We start from the raw sequence: 17512 nt of genomic DNA on the forward strand, positions 1-17512 counted from the left end.
AAGCAGATCACAGACATGACACAAAACTAAAGTAATTTCAAATGGCAACTTTCTGGCTTTAAGAAACACTATAAGAAATCAAGAAAAAAAGATTGTGGCAGTCAGTAACGGTTACTTTTTTAGACCAAGCAGAGGAAAAAAATATGGAATCACTCAATTCTGAGGAAAAAATTATGGAATCACCCTGTAAATTTTCATCCCCCAAATTAACACTTGCATCAAATCAGATCTGCTCATTGACACTGACCCTATGCCATGACATTGACCCTATGTGTCTTTTTGCAAGGCATGTTTTTGCAGTTTTTGCTCTATGGCAAGATGCATTATCATCTTGAAAAATGATTTCATCATCCCCAAACATCCTTTCAATTGTCCAAAATATCAACATAAACTTGTGCATTTATTGATGATGTAATGACAGCCATCTCCCCAGTGCCTTTACCTGACATGCAGCCCCATATCATCAATGACTGTGGAAATTTACATGTTCTCTTCAGGCAGTCATCTTTATAAATGTCATTGGAAAGGCACCAAACAAAAGTTCCAGCATCATCACCTTGCCCAATGCAGATTCGAGATTCATCACTGAATATGACTTTCATCCAGTCATCCACAGTCCACAACTGCTTTTCCTTAGCCCATTGTAACCTTGTTTTTTTCTGTTTAGGTGTTAATGATGCCTTTAGTTTAGCTTTTCTGTATGTAAATCCCATTTCCTTTAGGCGGTTTCTTAGAGTTCGGTCACAGACGTTGACTCCAGTTTCCTCCCATTCGTTCCTCATTTGTTTTGTTGTACATTTTTCGATTTTTGAGACATATTGCTTTAAGTTTTCCGTCTTGACGCTTTGATGTCTTCCTTGGTCTACCAGTATGTTTGCCTTTAACAACCTTCCCATGTTGTTTGTATTTGGTCCAGAGTTTAGACACAGCTGACTGTGAACAACCAACATCTTTTGCAACATTGCATGATGATTTACTCTCTTTTAAGAGTTTGATAATCCTCTCCTTTGTTTCAATTGACATCTCTCGTGTTGGAGCCATGATTCATGTCAGTCCACTTGGTGCAACAGCTCTCCAAGGTGTGTTCACTCCTTTTTAGATGCAGACTAACAAGCAGATCTGATATGATGCAGGTGTTAGTTTTGGGGATGAAAATTTACAGGGTGATTCCATACTTTTTTCCTCAGAATTGAGTGATTCCATATTTTTTTCCTCTGCTTGGTCTAAAAAAGTAACCATTACTGACTGCCACAATCTTTTTTTCTTGATTTCTTATAGTGTTTCTTAAAGCCAGAAAGTTGCCATTTGAAATGACTTTAGTTTTGTGTCATGTCTGTGATCTGCTTTTTTTCTACAAAATTAAATGAATTAATGAATGAACATCCTCAGAGGCCAGTGATTCCATAATTTTTGCCAGGGGTAGTATGTCCATTTGGTGAGTTCTGCCTTAGTTAAGTCTCTGCCTTTTAGTTTCTGGGTCCTGTCACATGAGCACATCAGTTTGTGGTGTTCAGTTCTTTTTGTCTCTGTTGGTTGTGGGCAGTGGTGGGCACACTTCCGATAATCCGATAATTATCGAAGATAATGTTTTCATTATTGGATTATCTTTTTAGATAAATTTAAAAACCATCATCTGACTAATTATCTTCCGATGAATTACCGTCCGATAACTTTTAGACCGATAACGTACTAAACTAAGTTGAACAGTGAAAAACATTTTCAAAACTGTTAAAGCTGTTGAGACCTACCTGTTAAAAGTTTCCTAATAGGCATGTTGTTCTACTCTCTGCAAACAGAAACCACTCTATGTCTGTAAGCAAAGGAGAACTGGTGACCAAAAAAAAAGTCATTTCCTTTAACACCATACTAATATAATCGCAATGTCACCAAGTCATCCAGAGGCATACATGTTTAACTTATGGTTCAAATTTTAACCACTCATTTTAGACAAGTTATTTAAAATTATTGTCCTGTCTGAAGTTTATAAAGTGAAAATATCAGATATATGTTTTCGTTTTAAAGTAATGTGCTAATTTTTAAGGTTTTGTGAGCACATGCTGTGCCAGGCAACAATGCGTTATGGGTAGCATAAGGTAAACTCAGACGTTCACGACAGGACAAATGCATTTCAGACACTCTGTTCAGGGTCCACAGATAACAGCATTAAACTCTAGTGCCTAAAACTCTCGTGAATATACGAGGGCTGTCAATAAAGTTACGGTCCTTTTTATTTTTTTCAAAAACTATATGGATTTCATTCATATGTTTTTACGTCAGACATGCTTGAACCCTTGTGCGCATGCGTGAGTTTTTCCATGCCTGTCGGTGACGTCATTCGCCTGTGAGCACTCCTTGTGGGAGGAGTCGTCCAGCCCCTCGTCGGAATTCCTTTGTCTGAGAAGTTGCTGAGAGACTGGTGCGTTGTTTGATCAAAATTTTTTCTAAACCTGTGAGACACATCGAAGTGGACACGGTTCGAAAAATTAAGCTGGTTTTCAGTGAAAATTTTAACGGCTGATGAGAGATTTTGAGGTGATTCTGTCGCTTTAAGGACTTTTCACGGTGCGAGACGTCGCTCAGCGCTCTCAGCCGCCGTCGTCAGCCTGTTCAAGCTGAAAACCTCCACATTTCAGGCTCTATTGATCCAGGACGTCGTGAGAGAACAGAGAAGTTTCAGAAGAAGTCGGTTTCAGCATTTTATCCGGATATTCCACTGTTAAAGGAGATTTTTTTAATGAAAGACGTGTGGACGGGTCCGCGCGTCGGGACGCAGCCGCCGCGACACTCCGCCACAGGAAAAACACCTCTGTTGAAAGCCTTAAGGACAAGTTGGAACATGTCCTGCCTGTTAAACAATTTCTCATATACTCACTCCACTGAAAGCCATCAAAAGCCGCCTGGATTTTACAAATGGATATCAACACGGAGGTGTTTTTCCTGTGCCGCCGCACCGCGTCGGCAGAGGAAAAGTCCGTGAAAAGTCCTTAAAGCGACAGAATCACCTCAAAATCTCTCATCAGCCGTTAAAATTTTCACTGAAAACCAGCTTAATTTTTCGAACCATGTCCACTTCGATGTGTCTCACAGGTTTAGAAAAAATTTTGATCAAACAACGCGCCAGTCTCTCAGCAACTTCTCAGACAAAGGAATTCCGACGAGGGGCTGGACGACTCCTCCCACAAGGAGTGCTCACAGGCGAATGACGTCACCGACAGGCATGGAAAAACTCACGCATGCGCACGAGGGTTCAAGCATGTCTGACGTAAAAACATATGAATGAAATCCATATAGTTTTTGAAAAAAATAAAAAGGACCGTTACTTTATTGACAGCCCTCGTATTCTCTGGGTTTATAGACGTTAGTGTATTTGCGTTTGTTAAATTCCACGCATCTTAAATGTAGCAGACACGGATTATCTGGAATTTTGACATTTTTTCAAGGCCGCTACTGCCATCTACTGGCCAGGAGTGTACATGGCAGTATTAAACATCTGGGTACCTGGCTGCTCTCAAAGTGTTGGTATTGTCCATTGTCCAGGCGCTTTTTGTGTGCATATATTTGTTAACTTTGTATTCTAAAACTACGGTTAGAAGTAATTCCGACTCCTTATCGGTCCACATGAACGAGGTTGGCGCCATGTGGAAGTGACGACAAGAGAATAAGGCTCCTGATTGGATAGAATTTTAATCAGTACCGCCACCCAAAGGTTTGGCAGACTAATTACAACACATTTATACGGTTCGATGTGGATGGATTTTTTTTTTAAACGACATAGTGTGGATGAAGTTTTTCCCCCAAGCTGAAAGGTTAAGATGTTCGGTTTTACAAATACCCGACAACGTGTGTACATGGCCTTATGTCTGTGAAAGGCACTATATAAATAAATTTACTTACTTACTTACTAATATTGAGTGCACGTTTTACAACATCATAAAAGTTTTAAAACATGCAACTGCAATGACACTTCCAGAGCTCTGTAAAAATGCCTGTTTTTACAAATAAAAATGGAATATTTTACAAAAGCACATTGATCTTTAAACCAACACATGACACACGTGACATTAATGTGTTGGTTTACATAATGGATTACTGAACCAATCACTGTTTAGCACTTTTACCCAGAATGCTTTGCGATCTGTGTTTGTTACAAAACCTCAGAATTAGTGCCTTATTCAACATTAAAAGAGATATGTTATATTTTAACTTTGTACAAATGACAGAATTGACATTAATGGAGTTATTCTATCAGTATTTTCAAAAAACCATAAGTTAGTATGACTTTATTTTTCAAGACCACCACCTGACCGGAGTGTTGAAATTGATAGGGCGCTGGCCTTATGGCTGCTCTTGATGTGTCTCTGTGGTGGGAGTGCTGTTATAAACAAGAGCTTCCAGCAGGAGCAGAATGTTGAAAGAAAAATGATTGTGATTAGTAAAGAGTTGATTTTATGGGTGCTCTCAGGATTTGTCTGTGCTGTTTCCTACAGGGGGCTGCATGGTCAAACATTCTTGGTTATTCTTTAGGTCTTTTACCGCTTTTGATGCTTTCAAAAGCGATCGTGTTAAAAATCAATTTCAGTTCTCTAGTAACTGCAAATGTCCCATAGACAACACCGGAAATGTATCGGTTATCGATTATCTGTAACTTCCGATACATTTTTGGGTGGTTTATCGGTTTATCTTTATCAAAGATAACTTTTCAGTTATCTTATTATCTGTTATCAAAATTAATTTTTTGGTTATCTGTGCCCACCACTGGTTGTGGGTGTGTCTCTGGCTCTGAGTTGTTTTGTCTGTCACACCCACCTGTCTTGTCTGACCACTCCTCTTCCTGAACCTTCCCCACACCTGTTTTACATCACGCCCTGATTACTCCCCTGGTATTTAAGCTCTCACAGTCCCTCACTTCCCTGCTAGTTTGTTGATCGTGTGTCACATCCTCGCCTTCTTTGTCACAGTCTGTTTGCCTTGTTTTTTGACCTTGCTTGTTTGACTCGATCTCCGCCACGCCGTGAATCTGACTCCTGCTTGTGTACTGAACAACAAATCTGCCTCTTGCTTGTCTGTACTGCCGCCCCGCTGACTGCCTTTTTGTGTACCAAACCATTGCCTGTTTTTTGATAAAGCCTATTTTTTACCTCCACGCTTCAGCCTGTGAGTCTGCATTGTGTGCCCTACCACTTTCTGTGCCATGTCACACCCAGTCATAGTAAGTAAGTAAGTAAGTAAGTAAACTTTATTTATATAGCGCTTTTCACAGACAGGGGTCACAAAGTGCTTTACAAGGTAAAACAATAAAAATATACAGTAAAACACTCAGTACTAAAAGATTATTGGCCATGAAAAGCCTGTTTAAAAAGTAGAGTCTTTAGTTGCTTTTTGAACATCTTAACAGAGTCCAGGGATCGCAGGGACAGAGGGAGTTCGTTCCAGAGACGAGGCGCTACAGCTTTAAAAGATTGCTCTCCTCGAGTTTTAAAGGAGGTTCGAGGAACCATCAACAGGTTCTGACCTAAAGATCTGAGGCTGCGGGCTGAGGTGTAAGGCTGAATCAAGTCAGCAATGTAATCAGGAGCCTGACCATGTAGTGCTCTGAAAGTCAAAACCAAGATTTTAAAATTAATTCTGGAGGCAACAGGGAGCCAATGGAGGGATTCCAAGATAGGCGTGATGTGGGCTCTCCTGTTGGTGCGGGACAGAAGCCTCGCAGCGGAGTTCTGGACATACTGCAACCGATTTATCTCCTTCTTACCCAGGCAAGTGAACAGGCTGTTGCAATAGTCCAACCACGTGGAGACAAAGGCATGGATGATTTCCTCTAATTCTTTCTGTGACACCAATTGTTTAAGTTTGGTGATATTTCACAGTTGAAAGAAACAATTCTTCACAAGCTTGCTTGCGTGCTGAGCAAGAGACATTCCTTCATCAAAAATAATGCCAATGTTTCTAAGGCTTGTTTTTGCCATTAAGCCCAAGTCACCAAGGAGGCTCCTGATAACAGGAACAGCACTGTCAGGGGCAACAATAAGTGTCTCAGTTTTTTCAGAGTTCAGCTGCAGACGGTTTCCATTAAGCCACTTCTTCACCTGTGACAGGCAGTCAAATAAAGAGTTCAATTTGTGGACTTCTGAAATCTTAAAGGAAGAGTACAGTTGTAAGTCGTCCGCAAACAGGTGGTAGGAAATATCCCTGAAGTCCTGAATCAACTGGCCGAGGGGAAGGACATACAATTGAAACAGCAGTGGCCCCAAAATAGAACCTTGCGGGACACCATACTGTAAAGCAGCTGTTTTCGATAGTTTATGGCCAGCCAACACACTAAAGTTCCTCTCCTCCAAGTATGAGGCAAACCACTTCAGCACGGACCCCGACAACCCTACCAGATTGCGCAGCCGGTTGACCATAATGCTATGGTCGACGGTGTCGAAGGCTGTGGACAGGTCTAGCAGGACTAGGACCGTGCATCTTCTTGCGTCAGCAGCCATCATGATATCACTAGACACTCTCAGTACTACGGTCTCGGTGGTGTGGTGTTTCCGAAAGCCTGACTGAAAAGTGTCATAGATGTTGTGCATCTCAAGGAAAGACGTTAGTTGTTTTGCGACCACTTTTTCCAATATTTTTGCTAGAAAGGGGAGCTTCAATATTGGCTGGAAATTCTTAAGCTCAGACTGGTCCAACTTAGGCTTTTTGAGTCTTGGTTCCACCACAGCATGTTTAAATGAACTCGGAAAGAGACCGGATGACAGGGACATGTTGAACATTTTCATGACCCATGGCCCGATTGAGTCAAAAGTATCTAAAAAAAGCTTGGAGGGAAGGACATCAAATGGGCATGAGGTCAGGTTCATTTTAGTTGCAACTGCTGCAATGTCTTCTAGTGACACTTGGTTGAAAGACAACCAGACCTGAAAGACAACCAGACCTGTAGTGGCAGTTCAGGCCGGACTGGGCCAGACCACAAGGGGTCAGTAAAGGCTTTTTTTATGTCTGAACCTTATCAACAAAGAACTCCAAGAGGTCAGTGCCATCTGCTTTACAAAACTCAGAGGTTGCAGAGGCAGCATGGGACACGAGAGAGTTAATTGTGTTAAAAAGCACCTTCGGATTTCCCTTATTGGACATTATCAGGCGATGGAAATATTTAGATCTTGCCTCTCTCAATGCATCATTTAACGTGGAAATAAGGTCCCTGAGATGTAACCTATGGACCTCAAGGTGCGTGGATTTCCACAAGCGCTCCGTTTTCCGACACAGTCTTCTTAACTCCAAGATACTGTCATTTATCCATGGACATGACTTCTCACAGACATTATTTGTTTTGAAAGGGGCCACCAAGTCCAATAATGTGGCACAGTGAGAGTTAAAATGATGCATAAGATCATTGACATCCGTACAGTCATTAAAAGCACTGGGATGAAATAAGGCACAAAATCTGTCAGCTGTAGTTTGTGTAATGATCCTCCTTTCTGCCCTTTTAGAGACAGTCATGACAATGTCCACCTCTTTAAACCGGTTGTACCGCTCCTTAATCTGTGTGATGCCCATAGGATCGTCACCAAAAACCATCTGAGTAATCTGAATGGTTTCCACCTGGCTGTCGCTCAGTTTCTGGCAAAATTTGATGCAGTCGCACTGCTTCAGTCGTTCCGCCATTTCCTTGCAAAGAAAAAACGACGAGAGACTCCACCCATCCTCACACAAAGGCTGCTTACAAGCAAATGACACAACCGACGGGCGTGAAAAAATCACGCATGCGCACGAAGGTTCAAGGTTGGCTCATGCAAGCACACGTGATTCAAATCCATCAGGTTTTTGAAAAAAATAAAAAGGTCGGATACTTTCTAACAGACCTCGTATTCCATTTTTGATCATTCTCATTAACTGAATTAATGTAATTAATATAAATATGATTAATTCATAATAATTAAAAAATGTCACTGATGGTTACCTTACCTTTTGAGGGTATGGTAAAAATTTTGTGATAGCAGGTAGGCTTAGGAGATCAGCCATAGAGCCATACACTCCATCATTAATGAAGTACATCATTTCTTTGTCAGGGTTGTCATCTTCACCATCTAGGAGAAAGAAAAGTCAGTACTGCTGGTGTTTTGAGTTCCACTAATGATGGTTGTGAAAAGTGATTTATATAACTTTCATAAACATAATTACAAAATGAAACTGACTGCAAGCCTAAAGGCTCCTTCACACATAACACAAAGTTGGGCGAATCAGGTCAAAACAGGTTGAATGTGCGAAACCCAAAAAGTTCCAACCGCAGTAGGCATGGTCAGACAGTCGGACAGCTGTGTCCAGATGCCGCACAATCCCACAGTGAGGGTTTTGTGCACAATCGTCTGCATGTAACCATGGTGAGAGGTGTGATACCACATTGCACTCTCACAGCAGCGGAAGCAATTACATGTTGTACAAATGTTCATAATCAAAGAAAATGTATAAGGACAAAATAATGAGAGAGCACATAACATTATAAGAACAATGAACAGGGTTGGGAGGGTTACTTTAAAAATGTATTCCGATACAGTTACTAGTTACCTGTTGAAAAATGTAATCAGTAACATAATCCAAGTACCATAATATTAAAGTAATGTAATTTGATCACTTTCAATTACTTCTGGATTACTCCAATATCAAATATGCTAATACAGACAAAAGAAACTGAATATAAATAGTCTTGACCACATAGTACAGTTTATTAAGCAAAAATAAAACTGTTTCTTTTACATGGCATACTCTGTTTTACTTCACATTATGAATTGAGCACCCACAATATTGTTTTAAACACACCTGCTAAATTTTCAACAAAAAAATGCCAAACAAATGAAGGATAATGAAAACTTAGATGGTGTGCGGATGAATTTGTAATTAAAAGTGGCTTGCAGAACAATATACAAAAAAAAAAAAAAATCTACTACTTGTTCAGTAAATTCACACCATGTTTAACATATCAGTCCACTTATTGAACTTTAAAAATAAGAACAAAAGCATAATGAAAACCATTAAGTAAATACTGTCAGTAAGGAGGCGTGGTCATCATTTTAATTCCGGGCAACTCAAGTTAGTGATTTGCGTGCATAGAAGTTCAAGAAAGAAGTGGAATATGCAGGAAAGCTGCGCATGTTGGCAAAGCCACAAACAGAGCAACAAGGGAGACAATAATTCCTTCCATAAGTAAGTGGTTTTGGTTCTTCTTGTCACTTTGTCCGTGATATTTGGATGATAAACAGCTGTATGTTTCCTGCCGTACCTGTGTCGCCCGATGACACAGACCATTAACTCTTCACTTATGTCTACTTGATATTTTCCACTGCTAGACCAATGTCTAGTTAAAATACTTGTCGTTAGTGATTAAAATTGTTCGACAAGACTGCCGATTTTTTTTTAATTTGCACCTTAAAATAATGAGATTATAATGACCCGCGCTGTGCCGCTCACAGTCACACCCACACATAGAGATGTGTACCCACACCACTGACTTCATGAATGAAATATAATATGTATATACATGTATTGTAATGGTTTTAGGAGCTGCGCTGCGTTGAACAGCAGCTCAGCAGGACGCCTCAGCTCAGCAGCTGGAACAGCGCATATCCGTGTAACTTTCAACACTAATATTTGGGAATGTGTGTGTGTCAGAGTAAGTTTAATACTTTTCCTGACATAATTTAATGTAATTTAATTTTGCTGGCTCAATATCCAGGTCAAAATGGCATTTTAACACATATTTTGTGAGCATTTTTCTGAGTGTGTTCAGTCGTGGATCTCCATTGAAAATGTATTAACATCCGGGTACTTCATCAATATTTTGCCCGGTTAGGAGACGCCATGTCGCTGTCCATGAAGGGACGGTATGACAGCCCAAGTTCCTTCATCATGTCCAGAAGGCTGGGGAAGTTTGTTGAGTGGGCAATCTCATTCTGGGTTATCCAGTACATGGCCCTTAGTGAGGCAGTTGGAGTCCGTGGACATTTTTAAGTCAAGACTTAAAACCTATTTTTATTCTCTTTCTTATGAGTAGTTTTTATTTTGTTATGTTTTATTCTTTTACTTCTGTTTTTAATTAGGTATTTGAATTTTTTTATTTTTATTTATTTATTTTAATTTTTTATGTTGAACTGTTCTGTGTGACACGCCTTGAGACGGTTTTTGTTGTAATTTGGCACTTTATAAGCTGATTAAATTGAAATTAAACAACATTTTATTGAGTCTTAAAGTAAATAAATATGAAATTGGTTACTGGATCCTTAAACTCTGGACATAATAAACTCTATAGTGGATCCTTGATCTCTGGACATAAACAAAAATAAAATCTGTTAGTTTTTGTCAAAAGCATTTCCTTTCAGACATTATTATTGGCATGAATGTATTTCCATACCTATGAGCTGAGCTCTTGCAGCTGTGCTGCAGGTCAGGTTTATAAAGAATGCAAGATGTCTCATTTTGGGAGGAAAAACATTTTAGTCCATTGTAGTTTATTGTCTGTATTGCAACGTTTGTAAGAGGTGTCATTTTATTTAAAGCGGCGATTTGTTTTGAAGTTATTAATTCCAAGCGGAGTCAGAGAGCTGCGCAGCGTTTAAAGCTGTGACAAAACAGAGGACTTACCGCTTCTGAAGAGTAGCGAATCAAAGAGCCACGAGCCATTGAATCGGTCCAAAATTATAGCGTAATGGGTCATAACGCAAGTTTGCGCTAGCTAGACCCTGGATAATATCATAAAATGCATTAAAATTGTAATCCTGCAAAGTAATCCCCATTTTTACTAACTATACCTGTAATCTAAATACATCTTTTTTTCTGTAACTGTAGTGGAATACAGTTACCTTTTTTTGTATCCTAATTACGTAACGCCGTTACATGTATTCCATTACTCCCCAAGCCTGACAATGAATGTACTTTTAAATATAGGACAATCATGTTACTGGTTATGATGTTTAATGACTTGTTGCTGGGATGGCGTCTGCGTAGGAACTGAGGAAACAAATGGATTTCTTTATGTCTGTTAAGTGGAGCGGTGCAAGCCGCAAGAATGCAGTCACTGGCCACGGGCCATGGTCAGTGCCCTCCCTGCTTGATTTTGAATGACATCCAACCCATGACATGATTTCATGTCAACCATGGTCTCCTAACAGACGCATAACTGTAGTAGTGGATATGATTGCGTGTGATCATGTCAACACAGACATTGCATCACCGATGAGCGACATGCCCCCTCATTGTCAGTTAATGTCCTCATGACAGACGGAGTGTGTGGACGCTGCGATTGCATGTGACGTGGTGTGAGGCGCAGAGTAGGGTTTTTATTTTTGTCTCATGTCATGATGGGTGTTTGACAGCTCTCAAATCCTGCTCAGCTGTGTCTGGAAGCGCAGACCCTGTCACATGCATCGACTCACTGTAGGCAGGCAGCACACTCTGTGCATCTGCACATCTCGTATTACAGCTGTGATGACCATGATGTCTCAAACGGGAGAGAATGACAATGTATGTGTTAAATGATGTCCATCATGGGCATGACAACCTGTCCAGGAGTGTGCACTGGACAGCGATCACACTGCACTCCAGGCGCCGTTGAAGCTTTCTCCACCTTGTACCTTGACCACACCTTAACAATGTTGGAAGGGGGGACACAAGACAAACTTGGATATCATTTGTGGAGCTCGTGGGGGGGACACAACACACTCGCACTCCATGTGTGGTGCTCGGGGAGGGTGGGGACATGACACGCTCGACTGCCATTGGTGGTGCTTGGGGGGCAGACATGACACACGGACTGCCCTTTGAGCTGTCACTACCTTGATGGCACCTCGATAGTGGTGTCCTGGTCATTACATTCATGCTGGCTGGCGATCCCGAACACAAAACGGGAGCATCCGAATGGACAACAACAACATGGCTTTAAAAGACACATCCACATGACTATTATGTTTACCTCCTTCCTTCACGGTGACTTTTTTGGCAATGACAGTAACTGCCAGTGTGAAGGCTGTATCCACAAAGTATCGCCCCGGTTCTGCAATAATCTGCACCCCACTCTTTGATGGGAAGAATTCATCCAGTGCCATATTAATGTTTTCTGCAATCTGGGATGGTGGAAAAAAAAAAAAAAAAAACCCTGTTAAACATGTTTAACAGATGTAAACTTGTAATATCTTCATTCCTACACAGTGACACCTATAGGCAGTTCAACAAAAGAAGCACAAATAGATTTTTTCCCCATAATTTCATTAAGTACATTCCATATTTTCTTACTGTCTTTACCACTGTCAGAGATACTCTTTTGACTTTGGTCACATGATTCCTTAGTGTACAATAAAATTTTCTGTCCATAGGAGAACCAGAAAGAACAGCAACATTTTTAACCTCATCCCTTTGAGACATTAAACTCTTTAATTCAATATTCAACCCAAGAAGCACTTTTTGGCTTTGACTGTAATTTTTTTTAATGGAGCATGAGTGTGGCTGTAGCTTGAAGCCAGACTTAGAACATTTTAAAGTAAGTAACAATCTTGTGGGCTGTATTTTGAATTTTTTAACTGACAGGTCACAGAGAGAGAGATTGAACGGAACTGTTTCGGATCAGGTTACATCCTCCACTGGTTCCCCACAAGGATGTGTGCTCTCTCCTCTTTTGTTAATCCTCTATACAAACATGTGCCGTATAGCAGCAGAGAGGATAGACCTATTTTAAAGTATGCAGATGACACAGTTATTGTCAGCCTGCTGAAAAACAATATAGGAGTCACGGCCCAGTTGTTACTGATTTCCTTGACTGGTGCAATAAGTCTTTTCTTAAGATGAACATTTCTAAAACAAAAGACATGATTATTGACTTTCGTACAAACAATTCTCCCAGTCAAGAAGCAACAGTTTTAAAAGGTCAAACAGTGGAGTGTGTCAGCACATATAAATATCTTGGAACTATCATTGATGACAAACTGAACTTTGAGGCAAACTGTGACGCAGTGTACAAAAGGGGACGCCAGCGCCTCTATTGTCTGAGAAAACTGTCCACTTTTAACATTTACAGAACCATGCTGACCTTGTTTTATCGTGCTTTTATAGAATTCGTTTTATCCTTCTGTCTTGTTTCATGGTTTGGAAGCATGTCCCTTAAAAACAAAAACTGTTTAAACCAAATTGTGAAATGGCTGAACAAGCTGATTGGAGAGTCTCAGATTCAGACAGAATCCCTGTATACTAAACAGGTACAGAGGATAGCTGGTTCGATTCTGAGAGACAACTCCCACCCTAAATGTGTTGTTTATACTGACAACAACCCACTGACTCATTTGTCATTTGGTAAGTTTGGGCCACTGAACATTGTTGGGCAGCACAACTTGTCTCCTTTGATTTTGAGCTTAAGTATCGCTCAGGTCATAGTAATAAGAATGCTGATGCTCCTTCTCATCAGCATTCCCCTGAGGCACAGGACATGCAAGCAATGATCTGGGGCACACTGCTCCCTAAACCCTTGCAGCAGGCACACTGACTCAGCCATCTAGGAAGCTTTGGCTTTCTGGGCACGCAAACAGCCTCCTGATGAAGAGTAGTGGAAGCAGGTGTCACTGTCAGCCTTGGTGTTGCTTTGGCAGTGGGACCGGTTGGTTGAGTGGAATGGTGTTTTCTACAGTCAGGTTTTTAGGCTGGATGAGGCTGAGGTTGGGTTGCTGATGGGTGGTCATCAACGGGTCAAGAGGACCTTATACGTAGCTCTTATGCCAGTGGTGTTACTGGCCAGGTAAGTCTGCTGAGGTGGCAGAGTGCTGCCATGTGTATGAAAGGTGCCAGGGAGTCATGGCGAGTCTACCAGCCGCTCGTAACTTCATGGGAGACCTATTGGCGTCCTGGCCTAATGAGATCCTTGCTATTGATTTTACTGTTCTAGAGTCAAGCCACAATGGGACAGTAGATGTCCTTGTAATGACTGATGTCTTCAGTAAGTAAATGTAGGCTGTCCCCACCCATGATCCGTGCGCTGCTAAGGTAGCTCAAGTTGTGGTTGCTGAGTGGTTTTCAAGGTTTGGTGTCCCAGCACAGATACACTCGGAACAGGGACAGAGCCCTGAGAACTCTGTTATTCAACAGTTGTGAGGGTCCTATTAGGGATGAGCGAGTACACCACTATCTGTATCTGTTCAACCAACTAAATTATCTGTAGCCATATCTGTAATCGTAGTGGGCAGGGCCTAAACTGGAAGTGGGCGTGTTTCAACCCAAAACAGATGGGGCTTAAATCAGTATTTTAAATCTGAAATTGATATGGATTGATCAGAAGTTGCTATATTTATTGTTTATTTGAAAATTATTTACAGAACAGCCTCAGAATTGAGATTCAAATCAATGATTGAGATTCAATCAAAAGTAAGAGAACTATTTACAGAACAAGTTTTTAATGAACTCAGAACATGAATATTCTCAACACACACTGTGATCTTTATGGTCGTTCATTTATTTCTGCAAAATCGCTCTTTTGCGCACACTGCTGTTCACCATTCATGGAGAGCCACCTCTGTGCTCATTCTCACTGTCTTCCTTTCCATCTGTGGCTTGCTGGCTTTATTTTTTCACCTGGCTTTAAACACAGTTATTTCACACCATGATCCCACTTTAACTTTGTGTTCGTCTGTTTATTTCTGCAAAATCGCTCTTTTGCGCACGGTGCCGTTCTGCATACAGAATGAGGTGGCCGCTTTAATTATACACACCTGTGGATCACCTTTATATATATATATATATATATATACATACATATATATATATATATACATACATATATATACACTCAACAAAAATATAAACGCAACACTTTTGGTTTTGCTCCCATTTTGTATGAGATGAACTCAAAGATCTAAAACTTTTTCCACATACACAATATCACCATTTCCCTCAAATATTGTTCACAAACCAGTCTAAATCTGTGATAGTGAGCACTTCTCCTTTGCTGAGATAATCCATCCCACCTCACAGGTGTTCCATATCAAGATGCCGATTAGACACCATGATTAGTGCACAGGTGTGCCTTAGACTGCCCACAATAAAAGGCCACTCTGAAAGGTGCAGTTTTATCACACAGCACAATGCCACAGATGTCGCAAGATTTGAGGGAGCGTGCAATTGGCATGCTGACAGCAGGAATGTCAACCAGAGCTGTTGCTCGTGTATTGAATGTTCATTTCTCCACCATAAGCCGTCTCCAAAGGCGTTTCAGAGAATTTGGCAGTACATCCAACCAGCCTCACAACCGCAGACAACGTGTAACCACACCAGCCCAGGACCTCCACATCCAGCATGTTCACCTCCAAGATCGTCTGAGACCAGCCACTCGGACAGCTGCTGAAACAATCGGTTTGCATAACCAAAGAATTTCTGCACAAACTGTCAGAAACCGTCTCAGGGAAGCTCATCTGCATGCTCGTCGTCCTCATCGGGGTCTCGACCTGACTCCAGTTCGTCGTTGTAACCGAATTGAGTGGGCAAATGCTCACATTTGCTGGCGTTTGGCACGTTAATGTTCTCTTCATGGATGAATCTCGGTTCACACTTTTCAGGGCAGATGGCAGACAGCGTGTGTGGCGTCATGTGGGTGAGCGGTTTTCTGATGTCAGTGTTGTGGCTCGAGTGGCCCATGGTGGCGGTGGGGTTATGGAATGGGCAGGCGTCTGTTATGGATGAAGAACACAGGTGCATTTTATTGATGGCATTTTGAATGCACAGAGATACCGTGACGAGATCCTGAGGCCCATTGTTGTGCCGTACACCCAAGAACATCACCTCATGTTGCAGCAGGATAATGCACGGCCCCATGTTGCAAGGATCTGTACACAATTCTTGGAAGCTGAAAATGTCCCAGTTCTTGCATGGCCGGCATACTCACCGGACATGTCACCCATTGAGCATGTTTGGGATGCTCTGGACCGGCGTATACTGGAGTTATTTCTTCCACAGGTTTAAACACACAGATACTTTCACGCAGTCATCCAAATTTTAACTTTGTGTTTGCCAATACTGACTGAAAAATCACTCTTTCGTAAGCTGGCGTTCTTCCTAAATGCTCGTTTGGAGCGTGATGAGTCACTGCCTCAGTGTGCAGTGCGCACACACAGGAGAGCTCATGTGATCCATTAACAAGATATTAAATCAACTATAGACATACTTTTACAGCTAGGAACTGTTGTGTCAAGCTATAAAAACATTAAAAATAGTTACCTTAAGCTGTTCAAAATACATTCCACATGGAGCAGGAAAGAGAAGAAAAAAAGCATCCAGATGAAACAGTCCTCTGTGATTCTACAAGTAGAAGCGATTAGAGGTGTTTTCAGCATCCAAGTTTTGGCAGAAAATGATTAATCCCCTACAAAATTATTATTTTATATACAGCATCCAGCGCATAGAGCAGGTGGAATTGTGTGCGCAAGAGGGCAGCCGCTCCAAAAATAGTCTCTCAGGTACTGCGTAGCTGCCAGGTGCACGGATAATGGGCTTTTAGCAGCCTCGTAAGCACCACGCACATGCCTCTAAGTCATTGTAGTACCTCATACACAAACTGCCCCACGCTGTTGTTGCTAAATTTTGAACATCTTGAAATTAGCGCCACGCTCAGAGAGGAGCCTCACTAACTGAAGATAATGCCTCTAAGAGCCACTCAGAACCATGAAACTCCCACAATAGTTGAAGAAACTCTCTCTTAGCCAAGAAAACATGCTGTGTGGCTCATTATTCATCCTTCATTATTCGGTGGGACCCAGGCTTTACTTTTTAAAACCCGATTAACCAAATTTGATGCTTATATCACCATTTGCAGGGTTCCACTCTAAATATTCTCTTATCTGCTGCACTATGTACGAGATGTAAGATGTTGCTCCTCAGTGTTTATAATTGCCCTCAAAAGTATTGGAACACTTGGTATTTCCTTTCCTTTCCTTAACCCAAACTGAAAGCAAATCTCTACAACTTGATATAAATTAATTAATAATATAAAATCCAGCTTCCTGATGAAGTGGTGCATAGGAGAATTTTCCTCTGCCTGATAGATAGATAAAGACCTGATAGTTCAGCTACAATTTGCCAGAAAGTAAATCTGAGATGAAAGCCTAAATTTGATGTTTTGTCAAAGAAACTTTTGTATTTCTTCATAATTGATGTAAATAAAGTCCAAGACATAATCAGTGACTTGGAAATGTTCATGTTTTCATCCCCTGACTTGTTTGAAGAAAACTGGCAATAAAACCGATTATTATTCACAGGTATTATCAAGTTTTAGAGATTTGCTTTCAGTTTAAGTTTGAGGAAGATGATTTTAGAAATTTTGATTCTTTCTTTCTTTCTTTCTTTTTGTATTACTTGTATTTGAAATGGCATAAACAAATTAAAACCAAGTGTTCCAGTACGTCTGAGGGCACAGTATCCTAACCTTATGATGAGTGCAAAATGAGTGTGGTATTATGGCCACAGCACTGGTTTACCGGAAAATTAAGAAGGTGGAGGCGGC

General features: G+C 41.0%; 1 protein-coding gene across 1 annotated transcript in view; it reads right to left on the minus strand.

The window, feature by feature from the left end:
• Positions 1–17512, minus strand: part of LOC117512014 (ornithine decarboxylase-like) — a 137981-nt gene that overhangs the window by 78528 nt on the left and 41941 nt on the right. The window contains exons 5-6 of the mRNA XM_034171953.1: positions 11954–12104; positions 7957–8078 (exon numbers count right to left, since the gene is read on the minus strand). Of these exons, the coding sequence (XP_034027844.1) occupies positions 7957–8078; positions 11954–12104 (273 nt within the window). The remainder of the gene's footprint in view (positions 1–7956; positions 8079–11953; positions 12105–17512) is intronic.

This window comes from Thalassophryne amazonica, chromosome 6, assembly GCF_902500255.1.
Source record: "Thalassophryne amazonica chromosome 6, fThaAma1.1, whole genome shotgun sequence".
Lineage (NCBI taxonomy): Eukaryota > Metazoa > Chordata > Actinopteri > Batrachoidiformes > Batrachoididae > Thalassophryne > Thalassophryne amazonica.